General features: G+C 37.1%; 1 protein-coding gene across 3 annotated transcripts in view; it reads left to right on the forward strand.

Annotated features, from left to right (window-relative positions):
• Window positions 1–11,030, forward strand: part of col9a1b (collagen, type IX, alpha 1b) — a 46,091-nt gene extending 35,061 nt beyond the window's left edge. For all 3 annotated transcript variants that reach the window (XM_048205743.1, XM_048205744.1, XM_048205745.1), the window contains 5 exons: window positions 109–255; window positions 1,597–1,651; window positions 6,240–6,428; window positions 6,687–6,764; window positions 10,063–11,030. In XM_048205743.1, the coding sequence (XP_048061700.1) occupies window positions 109–255; window positions 1,597–1,651; window positions 6,240–6,428; window positions 6,687–6,764; window positions 10,063–10,268 (675 nt within the window). In that variant the 3' untranslated portion in view covers window positions 10,269–11,030. The remainder of the gene's footprint in view (window positions 1–108; window positions 256–1,596; window positions 1,652–6,239; window positions 6,429–6,686; window positions 6,765–10,062) is intronic.
• The last annotated feature ends 971 nt before the right edge of the window (window positions 11,031–12,001 follow it).

A 12,001-nucleotide genomic window follows, 5' to 3' on the forward strand; every position in this document is an offset into this window, starting at 1 on the left:
AAAGCAGTGATGACAGAACAGGAGCTATAACGTTGTAATGATTTACTGTATGAAAGACACTAGAATTACATCTATTTATGTATACATGCATCTCTGGTGTAATTTCAGGTTGGTAACCAGGGAGATCCGGGTAATAGAGGGCCAGAAGGTGGCCGTGGGCAGCCTGGCATTGAGGGGCCTCCTGGTAGTCCTGGACCACGTGGCATGCAGGGGAACAGAGGATCTCCAGGTCCTCGTGGCTCCCAGGGACCAGCGGTATGTTTCCAGCCTCTCAAAGAGAATTTGATTAATGATTGTTTCATAAGCCATTGCTGTGTATAGATGAAAAAAATGAGACTGACACAAATAGATTTATGCCTTTTCCTTAATTTCTCTTCACATGTAAACTGTATTATCCACATTTTGTGGGTCTCATGGAAAGACGTACCTGTGGGAACGCTTTCGCGAGTCGCAAAAATACATGCCAAGAATACTGTATGTACATATCACTGCCGTTTCCAACAGAAATGAACAGAGGCAGTAAAACAGCAAGCGCTTTTAATCGTTTTCATACACGGTTATGATTACAGGGTCAGATTATGGATTAATAAAGACTTGTTTTTACGTCTCCTTGCACGATATTATGTTATGACTTCAAAATGCTTTTTACCAAAGTGCACGATTTATAAACAAATGTATTTTGGACTTTGCATCAGTTAACCAGCTACATATGTTTCGCTTTTCTGACATGACAAGTTTGCTCTGTAGCTCAGCTTATACGGAGTTGGATTCAGGATGAGGGAAGCCTTGGGTACGAATCCGGGGAAAAACGAGTCACGGTAAAAGAGCTCAAAGATGAGAGATCAAAACAAGCTAAAACAGCACCATTACAGATGCTTTTTGTTAACACTATCGGGTAGGTTTAGGTGTAGTGTTGGTGGTACGTTATTCTAAAAAAATAATGGAGCACTACACTTTTAGCGCCACTTACCGGACAAAATTTTAAACCAGAACTGCGGTAATTCATATAAAAATCAACGTCAAAAAACTTACCATATTCACGTTTATCTGTTCCGGCAAAAAAAATAAACATACTTTTAGCGCAACTCAGTGGACATTTCACATTGAAACTGCAGTGATGTGTATGTATTGGTACGTATTTTGAGACTTTCCACAGGTACGTTTTTCTAATGAGCCCAGGTTTGTATTATCGGTGTTCTGTCAGTTTATTTTTGGTCATTTTCATTGTTTTGTTGCACATGTAAAAACTCTAGATTTTGCCCATTATATTGATTTTGCTTTGCATGAAAAATTTTGAGTGCAATCTTTAACAGATGACAGTAAAAGTCTTAGAAACTGAAAATTCAATGGCCAAAATTAGTGTTTTGTTGTACACACTCATGTTTGAAAAGGTATATTGAGAAAAAAATCATAATGATTAGAAACAGTACTGTGAAGCTTCTGCCACTTTTAAGAACACTTAATTCCTATTCCAGTGTTTTTGTTTGTTATTTTCTGAAGTAGAGCTAATTAGTGGTCTGAAATGAGATGAAATGATCAGCATACAGTAACAGGATTGTGTGATTTTCTTCCAAACAACTCCTCCTGTGTTCACAGGGTAAAGAACCAAGTGATCAACACATCAGACAAGTCTGTATGCGAGTTATGCAGGGTGAGTCTGGAAGCCGATATTTTTATAATTTCAGAAGTAAACGTAACTTCCTTTTATGCATGCAGAGATGCACTTTTGCCATCAGAGCATCAGAACTCCCTAGGCAGGAGAACACAACTACTGACCAGATGAAAGAGACACTTTTGAAAGAAAATTTGTGTTTCGTTTCAAAGATTCTTTTTGATTCTTCTCTGATGAGCAGAGACACTTTACTAAAGTTAGCCATCAGTTCTGCCTCTCTCCAAGTCCTCTTGAGCACATGCCAGCAATTCCCTCATGACTTTTTCATTCACATTTCACTGAAATATTCATTTTTGTTTCAGCTGATCTGCACTTTTGCCCCCATAGTGATGAGTTTCCTCCTTCAGCTTGGTTTCCTCCGCCAAAAAACTCCCTGAAAAAGCTCAGTCAAGCATCATGCTGCATACATTTTCAGGACGTTTTCCGACTGAAAGTTGAAATTCACTGTACCCTAGCCCCTGCTCAATGGCTCACGGCCTGCGATTGGATTCTTTACATCATGAATAAATCGGTCTGCCCTTTTATTCCCTCACACAATGAAAAAGAAAGTTGTAAAAACGGCAGCAATGCTCTTCCTTTATGCTCAATTTCCCCATTGCAAATTGAAAACGTAAAAGAACACCACTCAAAAGGATGAATGAGGACAAATGAAAGGCGAGAGCTTTAACAGCGTTCTGCAACACAGCTTTGAGTGAATATTTAAAGCTGGCAAATGATCTGCTTATTCACATAACAATATCAGAGCTATAACAAAGTAAAATTAGTCTAGGGTCTATTTACTTCCAAAACATAAAGCAACTTTTAAAGTGTGTGCAATAAAGAGTCAGACCAGGTTATCTACATGTTATCTATGAACGCTTCTTACTGCCATGGAATAAAACAATTTAAAAGATAATTGCTACTTTTTCTCTCACAATTCTGACTTTTTTTTTTTTTATCATAATTGCGAGATATAAACTGGCAATTGCAAGATATAAACAATTGCGAGAAAAAGTCAGAATTGCGAGATATAAACAATTGCAAGAAATGAATTGCGAGATATAAACAACTGCGAGAAATAAAGTCAGAATTGCGGGATATAAACTGGCAATTACGAGAAATAAAGTCAGAATTGCAATATATAAACTGGCAGTTGCGAGAAATAAAGTCAGAATTGCGAGATATAAACTGGTAATTGCAAGAAATAAAGTCAGAATTGCGAGATATAAACAATTGCAAGAAATAAAGTCAGAATTGCGAGATATAAACTGGCAATTGCGAGAAAAAGTCAGAATTGCGAGAAATAAACAATTGCAAGAAATAGAGTCAATTGCGAGATATAAACAATTGCGAGAAAAAGTCAGAATTGCGAGAAATAAACAATTGCGAGAAATAAAGTCAATTGCGAGATATAAACAATTGCGATAAATAAAGTCAGAATTGCGAGATATAAACAACTGCGAGAAATAAAGTCAGAAATGTGAGATATAAACAATTGCGAGAAATAAAGTCAGAATTGCGGAATATAAACAATTGCGAGAAATAAAGTCAGAATTGCGGGATATAAACTGGCAATTACGAGAAATAAAGTCAGAATTGCGAGATATAATCTGGCAATTGTGAGTTATAAAGTCAGAATTGTGAGATGTAAACAATTGCGGGATATAAACTGAATTGTGAGATGTAAACAATTGCGGGATATAAACTGGCAAACTCAGAATTGTGGGATATAAACTGGCAATTGCGAGTTATAAAGTCAGAATTGTGAGATATAAACAATTGCAAGAAAAAGAATTACGAGATATAAACTGGTAATTGCGAGTTACAAAGTCAGAATTGCAAGATATAAACAACTGCGAGAAATAAAGTCAGAATTGCGAGATATAAACAACTGCGAGAAATAAAGTCAGAAATGTGAGATATAAACAATTGCAAGAAAAAGAATTACGAGATATAAACTGGTAATTGCGAGTTACAAAGTCAGAATTGCAAGATATAAACAACTGCGAGAAATAAAGTCAGAATTGCGAGATATAAACAACTGCGAGAAATAAAGTCAGAAATGTGAGATATAAACAATTGCGAGAAATAAAGTCAGAATTGCGGAATATAAACAATTGCGAGAAATAAAGTCAGAATTGCGGGATATAACCTGGCAATTACGAGAAATAAAGTCAGAATTGCGAGATATAATCTGGCAATTGTGAGTTATAAAGTCAGAATTGTGAGATGTAAACAATTGCGGGATATAAACTGGCAATTGCGAGTTATAAACTCAGAATTGTGGGATATAAACTGGCAATTGCGAGTTATAAAGTCAGAATTGTGAGATATAAACAATTGCAAGAAAAAGAATTACGAGATATAAACTGGTAATTGCGAGTAAAAGTCAGAATTGCAAGATATAAACAACTGCGAGAAATAAAGTCAGAATTGCGAGATATAAACTGGCAATTGCGAGTAAAAGTCAGAATTGCGAGATATAAACAATTGCGAGAAATAAAGTCAGAATTGCGAGATATAAACAATTGCGAAAAATAAAGTCAGAATTGCGAGATATAAACAATTGCGATAAAAAGACAGAATTACGAGATATAAACTGGCAATTGTGAGTTACAAAGTCAGAATTGCGAGATATAAACAATTGCGAGAAATAAAGTCAGAATTGCAAGATATAAACAATTGCGAGAAATAAAGTCAGAATTGTGAGTTATAAAGTCAGAATTGCGAGATAAACTGGCAATTGCAAGAAATAAAGTCAGAATTGGAGATCTAAACAATTGCGAGAAAAAGTCAGAATTGCAAGATATAAACTGGCAATTGCGAGAAAGTCAGAATTGCGAGATATAAACAATTGCGAGAAAAAGACAATTGCGAGATATAAACATTTGCGAGAAATAAAGTCAGAATTGCGAGAAATAAAGTCAGAATTGTGAGTTATAAAGTCAGAATTGCAAGATATAAACAGGAAATTCTGAGTGATAGTCAGAATTGCAAGATAAAAACATTTGCAAGAAATAAAGTCAGAATTTCGAGATATAAACACAACTGTGAGAACTGTGAGATATAAACAATTGCGGGATATAAACTGGCAATTGCGAGTTATAAACTCAGAATTGTGAGATATAAACAATTGCGAGAAAAAGAATTACGAGATATAAACTGGCAATTGCGAGTTACAAAGTCAGAATTGCAAGATATAAACAACTGCGAGAAATAAAGTCAGAATTGTGAGATATAAACTGGCAATTGCAAGAAAAAGTCAGAATTGTGAAATATAAACTTGCAATTGCTAGTTATAAAAGTCAGAATTGCAAGATATAAACGGGCAATTCCGAGTGATAGTGAGAATTGCGAGATATAAACAATTGCGAGATATAAACTGGCAATTGCGAGTTATAAACTCAGAATTGTGGGTTATAAACTGGCAATTGCGAGTTATAAAGTCAGAATTGCGAGATATAAACAATTGCGAGAAATAAATATAAACTGGCAATTGCGAGAAAGTCAGAATTGTGAAATATAAACTTGCAATTGCTAGTTATAAAAGTCAGAATTGCAAGATATAAACGGGCAATTCCGAGTGATAGTCAGAATTGCAAGATATAAACGGGCAATTCCGAGTGATAGTGAGAATTGCGAGATATAAACTGGCAATTGCGAGTTATAAACTCTGGCAATTGCGAGTTATAAAGTCAGAATTGCAAGATATAAACAATTGCAAGAAAAAGACAGAATTATGAGATATAAACTGGCAATTGCGAGTTACAAAGTCAGAATTGCGAGATATAAAACAATTGCAAGAAATAAAGTCAGAATTGCGAGATTTAAACAATTACGAGAAAAAGTCAGAATTGCGAGATATAAACTGGCAATTGCGAGAAAAAGTCAAAATTGCGAAATATAAACTTGCAATTGCTAGTTATAAAAGTCAGAATTGCAAGATATAAACGGGCAATTCCGAGTGATAGTCAGAATTGAGAGATATAAAGTCATATTTGCGAGTTATAAAGTCAGAAATAAACTCACAATTGCAAGATGTAAACTCGCAATTCTCCGAAAAGAAGTCAGAATTGTGAGTTTATATCTGACTTTATAACTCTTGCTTGTTTATACTCGTTTATATGTTCATTTATTGTTCTTCCTTGTCATTTGTTAATCATCACTTTTTTTTTTTTTTCACAAAGCATTAATTTGCTTGGCTTCAGCTATGATAAAGACACATGCACTCTTGCATTGCGTGTTTGTGCATTTTGGGGGCGGAGCAACGAAGGGAGGTTTTTGTTTGGGTTGATTTCAAATATCAACAGTGTTTCTCAGAAATCGCTTACTGCACCTTTAAGTGTAGTGTAAAAGAAGGATTTATGTGAAGACAAAGAGCAGGAAGATGGATCAACCTCAAGGAGGCGCCCTAACATTAGTACAGAAGCACAATAGAAAAATCACAAAGCAGCCAGTGTGCAGTGTTAGATGACTCTCATTAGTGAGTGCAACTGCAAAATCAATGGAGAAATGAAATAAAAATGAGCTGTGCTAATAGCAGGGGACCATTCACACTCATTAGTGCATTTGGTCTTTGCCATTTCAGAGCAGCTGGCCCAGTTGGCTGCCAGTCTGAGAAGACCAGAGTCTGGAGCGGTCGGACTGCCAGGCAAACCTGGTCCCCCCGGTCCTCCTGGACCCCCAGGTGACAGCGGCTTCCCTGGGCATGCTGGTGCAAGAGGACTTCCGGGACTCAAAGGGCCTCCGGGAATTCTGGGTCTCAAGGGGCCGAAAGGTGAGCTATTTTGGGACTGTGAGTTTGGACTGCTTGTTAGTCCTGGAACAACATATGATGTAATGAACTACTGCAGGGCTTCCAGACTTGGACATTAATCAACATCAGAGAACCACGAACATGTGAATGGGACATTCAATTATCGAAATACGTAAATATTTTGTGTCTAAACTAGAGTGTTGTATTTACAGTAAAGGCACTGTTATGACAGTATGATTGTAATCGTAGTATTGAATAGTGTTTGTGTGTGTGTTACAGGTGAGATGGGAGACAGAGGGGACAGGGGACCTACAGTTCGAGGATCCAAAGGGATGCCGGGACCTCCTGGATTACCAGGTCAGTTCCGACTGCGTCTCATATCCTACTTCCTCTTGTCAAAGGAAATGATGGTTTTAATGCATAAATGGATGTGGTTTTAATGAATATGCAAACCAATTCAATCTGAAACAACTCAATTCATTTCTAAAATGATATTGGAGAGATATATTTAGCTCCATCCTGGTAATAGACTTTTGAAAGCAAAGTTAAATTGGTGTTAAATGAAGCTGTCAGACGTCTGATGAATTGGAGGTATATGAAGCCTTCTGTTGTCGCTGTGTGTGTGTCACTGACACTTACTGTCAGTGGAATGAAGCTGTCTGTTTAAATAGGATTTCTTATGCAGTCATTACCTAGTAGTCTAATTGTAAAAGACAGATCAGCTGCAGTGCCATGTGCTGATGTAAAAAATGTTTTTGTTTTATATTTTCATGCTTTTCATTCAGTAGCCTACTTTAAGATATTTTAAAATGATATGCTACAGAAGTATTTTACCCAAAACATACAAAATCTACCATTTACTCACCCTTATGTCGTCTCAAACCTGTATGACTGTCTTTCGTCCATAAAGCATGAATGGAGATTTAGCAGAATGTTGCTTTCTATGGAAGCTTCTTTCTATCACTGAATAAAAAAAATAAAGGTCACAATTCTGACTTTTTTCTCTGAATTGCGTGATATATAAATACAATTGTGAGTTATAAAGTCAGAATTGTGTAATTAAAAAGTCGCAAATGCGTGTTGTAAAGTCAGAATATAAACTAAAAAAAAAAAAGGTTCAGAACTGGACTTTATTACTCGCAAATGCAAATTTATCTCTCACAATTCTGAGAAAAGTCAGAATTGCAGAAAGTCAGAATATAAACTCACAATTCTGACTATCTCGCAATTGCGACTATATTTTGCAATTCTAACTTTATTTCTCACAATTGCGACTTTATATCTCGCCATTCTGGCATAACTCGCAATTGTGAGTTTGTAAGATAAATATCTTTTACATTTTTTTATTCTGTGGTGGAAACAAGCTTCCATAGCTTTCTCTTTAAAAGAAATAAATAAAAATATAGCTGCAAGCAGCAATTACGGGGCCAAGCACAAAAACGGCATAAGAAGCCAGCCAACATGGCTGGGAGCATCAGACCAACAGCAGCAGTGAGCAATCAAAGACTTAAGATCATTTTTAGGCAAAAGAGCTGAAAAATGATAAAAAATGAGGATTTACTGGTTCATCACTTTCGACCAATAGGTGGCGCTGTGACCAAATTAATGTGGTATGGTCAGAGTAAGGTGACAATGACACTTGCAAAGTTTGGTGTCAATATGTCAAAGCATTGCAGAGATACAGCTTCAAGAGTGGGTTTTGCATCATGTCTCAAATTCGTTGCTCCGGTATACGACGACGGTTTGATGTATTGGTTATGTATGACTTGAAATCCATAACTTTTTGTCGGCATGGTCTGAAGATGATGAAGATGATTTTGGTGAAAATCGGAACAATGGTCTAGGAGGAGTTCGAAAAAGTAGGTTTTTAAAGAAAAACAATATAGAGGACAGGAAGTTCAGCCGACTATGGCAAATTTGATATCTGTGTTCTCGGCATGACCCAAGGAATCAATGGAGACCAGTTTCATTACAATCAGTTAAAATAGTCAAAAGTTATTAGCATTTTTGTAAATTTTGTTATAACATTTGACCACAAGGTGGCGCTGGTCTGAAACTTTTCAGGCTACTTCAGGGCATTGTGCTGATGACCCATACCGAGTTTCATAAAGATACGCTAATGCGTTCGTAAAATACAGCATTTTAGCACAAAATTCAAAATGGCCAATGGCCAAAATGTTCGATATGGGAAAATTGGATATCATTCGATTCGGCATGATGCCCTGAATACAACGAGACCAAATTAATGATTTTTGGTCAAACCCATCAGAAGTTATAAGCAAAAAAAGCCAATTTTTTTTATATCTCCGCACCAGTAGGTGGCGCTGTACCGAAACACTGCATAATGCCTCAGGTCATGCTTGTGATGACATGTACCAAGTTTGGTCTGAATACGATAAAGCGTTGTGGAGATACAGCCTTATTTCTATTTTCGCAAGCACTTCAAACAATTCGTTCGCGTGTTTTATGGCCTGGGTGCCAGCCCGAACCCCGCCCACAACATTTTTTGGACGGGAAGTTCGGTCTGGACTCGATCCATTGTGGAGTAATTATGCTCGGCTCCCAGAAGGCCGAGCCAATCAAATTGCCAGGGCGGGCTTTAATCGATGATGGACAGGCTATCTGCGGTTACGTAACCACCCACGTCATCAAAGAGCGCTTGGGTTGAATTGGTTTTCACCAACGATGACTGCAGCTGGAGAAGTAAGATGTTTAGATTCCGCTATCACGTCTGTAATAAAAGAAATCGACAGCGCATTAATTTTAAAAGACGAACAAAGAACCGCAATCAAGGCATTTGTCGATGGGAAAGATGTGTTTGCCGTCCTTCCAACGGGATTCGGCAAAAGTTTAAGTACAAGTTCAACATACGTCACTTACTGCGTTGCTCTGATTGGTTGTAGGTCTATCCAATTGAGTGCAGAGTTTTTTTTTTTTTTACTGGTTCGGTTAAGACACGCCCCATAATTCAAGTGCAGTGGAGCAGTATCAGACTCACATTCTGCCTAGAATATGAGTATGACGAAGTCAGGCTACGTGTTTTATGAGGAATCAACTTGAATTCCATAACTTTTTGTCGGCATGGTCTGAAGATGATCTGGTTCAATTTTCGTGAAAATCGGATTTACGGCCTATGAGTAGTTCGAAAAGGTAGGGTTTTCAGAAAATTAAAAATTTTCATGACGGAAAATGACGGTGCATTCGAATCGGCTTGACCCAAGGAATCAGAGGAAAAATTTTGTTTATAGCCCTTATGGTTCAAAAGTTATTAGCATAAACACAAGTGCAACTTTGGACAGCTGGTGGCGCTAGAGGGATTGAGTTAGAGACTCCAAATTTGCTATGGACAAAGGTCAGACTGTCCTGACCTTTGAACGCCAACGGATACAATAGGTGCCTACGCACCTTCGGTGCTTGGCCCCTAATAAATAAATGTGGACACACAAATATTGCCTAAAAAAACAAAGGTAGTTCATATGTAATGTAAAAACACCAAAAAAAAGTCAGACTTATCTTATTCTCAAATCTCATTCAGGTCGGTGTATTCCGAATATGCGGAAATGCAAATGAGATTAACTTTACGCTTTGGCTCTTTGAATCTTTTATTGGAAAAAATAGTGAGAATGAAGATGACTGACCTGTTTCTGTCTTGCAGGTGAACCTGGAAAACCGGGATACGGTCAAGACGGGCGTGATGGAGAAAGGGGTCTACCTGGTTCCCCAGGTCAGCCGGGCGTTCCTGGACCTCCCGGTTCAGCCGGACCACCCGGTTACTGCGATCCTTCGGCCTGTAATCTTAGCGCAGGCGCCGCCCACCAGTCTCTGAAAGACTCTAGCATGAAGGGACCGGGCGGAAACTAAAAACCTCAGTGTTGGGGCTTCAGGACATTCAGAAAGACTCCTTTACAGCTCTGCGAAGAGCACAAAACATTATCGCCCTCGCAGATAGATTTACTACCGTGATACAGCTGTAATGACAAACACTTTACCATGTGTCCAGACAATGGCAACATTTCAAATAAGACACTTTTTTTTGTCCACCTGATGTTATCTGCTGGTGCAAATGAACTTATTGGTCATCTAATGTTCTCCTGAAATCCAGTAGACTGTAGGAATTTTTTTTTTTGTTTTGTTTCTAAGCTCATACTTTAAATTCACTCTAGGAAGTGAACAAACGTCAATGTGGCCTTCAGACCTGAGGCCTTTTTAATTTCTGTGTGGCAAAGATAAACCTGGCAGAAATATTGATGGTGCTCGAAGTTCATAACAGAAACGGCTGCCAGAGACCTGCTGTCAGAAACAAAAAACAGAGAGAGGATATATATAAACATGCTGCAATGTATTCTGTACATCTATGTAAATGATTTGTGGTTTTGTGAGAAATTCACTCCCCCTGCTAAAAAAAAACATCAGTGCGATTTATTGTTCCAGGGTTGTGGGCGGGAAGGCGATGCATTTGACATATACACAAGAGAAATGCAGATAATGTCATTTCATGGTATTTCTATTTATTTTACATAGGATGTTTTATGATGATTAAGTTTGTACAGAGATCCAAGGAAGACATTTGAATAAATTTGAATGTTTTTATATGAGTTCAAAAATAAATGTAGGTCACGGACATTCTTATGCTTCTTCCCCACCAAATGCTTCTTTGTTGAAGAGCCCGACTGCACTCGTCACAGCTTTTTCCACACTTATTTCTCACTAAAATAACTCAGTACATGCCAGTGCAAAAATGTTGGCACAAACACATTCAGATTGCTCTTTTAGCGTAGATGCTAATTTAGAAATGCTGGCAAACTGAACTCAGCAATTACTCAGTAACAGAATCGAGTGAGGGAGACTTGAAGCAAGGATTGCATAAATGTTATTCACTTCAATTAAAACGTCAAACATGAATACAGACTTTATAATGGTTATGCATGAATTAAATGCATGTTTATTAAATAAATTATCTAAATGTTAATTAAAATGTGAAATCTCCTTAATATATAAAGTGGCATCAAAAAGCATTTGTACATACCATCGGCGCATTATAAACCAAAAAACGTTTCGAACAATAATAAGTCTCCAAATTCTTTTTGAATCCACTGTACACATTAATATCTCATGCACTCAACAATACAAATGACAACAATATGAGTGGAATGCTGAAAGTCTGAGCATCCTGAAAACACCAAGCAACAAAAAATCCACAGTAAATATTAAAGGTATTGCAATATGGCATTAAATCACACAAGTATGAGAAACACCCAATAACGTTAAATTATTAACAAATATACATGACACCACAAAAAAAAAAAAAAGTACAATACTTTTCTATAATGCTAGTAAACTTCTAATGAACCAACGTGTTAGTGCATTCATAGTTTACTATAACAGTCTGCAAAGGCAAGTTAACTTCTGCCTACCATTTGAAATGAACCGAACACTATATCCCTCATACAGTATATCGTATATATATATATATATATACTATACGACCAAATTTGAGTTGCATATTGAGAGATATTCACAATGAATGTTAAATTAAGTAAATTTATTAAAACAATGTACAATTATATAAATATGCAAACCAAATGCATCTACAA

This window comes from Megalobrama amblycephala, linkage group LG10, assembly GCF_018812025.1.
Source record: "Megalobrama amblycephala isolate DHTTF-2021 linkage group LG10, ASM1881202v1, whole genome shotgun sequence".
Classification (NCBI taxonomy): domain Eukaryota; kingdom Metazoa; phylum Chordata; class Actinopteri; order Cypriniformes; family Xenocyprididae; genus Megalobrama; species Megalobrama amblycephala.